Source organism: Tupaia chinensis, unplaced genomic scaffold, assembly GCF_000334495.1.
Source record: "Tupaia chinensis unplaced genomic scaffold, TupChi_1.0 Scaffold143620_1, whole genome shotgun sequence".
In the NCBI taxonomy this organism is placed as follows: Eukaryota; Metazoa; Chordata; class Mammalia; order Scandentia; family Tupaiidae; genus Tupaia; species Tupaia belangeri.
This window is the reverse complement of record NW_006203468.1, coordinates 139,510-140,430: the sequence shown is the minus strand read 5'-3', so window position 1 is coordinate 140,430 and position 921 is coordinate 139,510. Positions and strand designations below refer to the sequence as shown.

At 58.8% G+C, this 921-nt stretch overlaps 1 protein-coding gene across 1 annotated transcript in view; it reads left to right on the top strand.

The window, feature by feature from the left end:
• LOC102499020 (transcription intermediary factor 1-beta-like) overlaps positions 1-254 on the top strand; it is a 15,018-nt gene extending 14,764 nt beyond the window's left edge. The window contains 1 exon segment of the mRNA XM_014582477.1: positions 46-254. Coding sequence (XP_014437963.1) covers positions 46-254 — 209 coding nt within the window.
• The last annotated feature ends 667 nt before the right edge of the window (positions 255-921 follow it).

Below are 921 nucleotides of genomic sequence, written 5' to 3'. Positions count from 1 at the left end.
GAAGTCCATGTTCGTGTTAGTTTATCATCCAGTGTTTCTCCCAAGATCAGCACAGCACGGGAAATTACAAGCACACCCTGCATTTTGCACCGAATAAATTCAAGGTCACTGGGGATGGCAGCAGAGCGTGCGCTCTCCAGGCATCCCAGTGTCCACGCCCACCCGTCGCCCGCGCCCACTGGGTAGGGGGCTGTGCGGGCGCCGGGGCGGGCCATGGGCGTTCCCGGCCCGAGCAACCTGCAACTTCCCGGTGAGCGTCCCACTGAGGGGTCAGGGGCCGAACTCCGGGTGGTGGCCGGTGTCTCCAGGGTGACCCGCACTCCGCCCCCGCCCCGCTGCTGGCGGGATTATGCAACACTTCCTCCGCCCGCGCCCTGGTGCAGCACCCCCGCCTGCGGGGGGGCCCCAGCCTGGCTGTGAACAAAGCACACGCTGAGGGGCAGGTGTTGGTCAGGGCTGGGGCCTGGGAGGCGGCCATGTTGCGGTGGGGGGGGGCTGGTTCAGGCAGGACACCAGGGTCCTATGCTCCCTCCCGGTTGGAGGAGGAGGGTGAGAGTGAGGGGGGTCAGGTGATCAGGGTGATGCCTGGGAATCCAGGGCCAGACCCAGGTGGGAGGATTTTGTATCAGGTCTTGCCAGACGATGATGTACGGCTGGTGATCTGGATGACTTCCTGGTCCTTTCTGAAAAATAATGTCTTTAACGGCAAAAACAGTTATGAGATCAAATGAGCCCTCGGGTGGCCATCCGACATTGAAAGTGGGCCACTTGGATGTACAGAACATCTGTCAGAGACCCTTCCTAATCTCTATAGATAGGTCACAACCTCTTCCCTTTACTTCAGTCTAATGTCTAAGAGTCAAATTCAGAGGAGCCACTACAGTCTGTCTCATCGTCAATGGATAGGTTAAAAAAACAGAC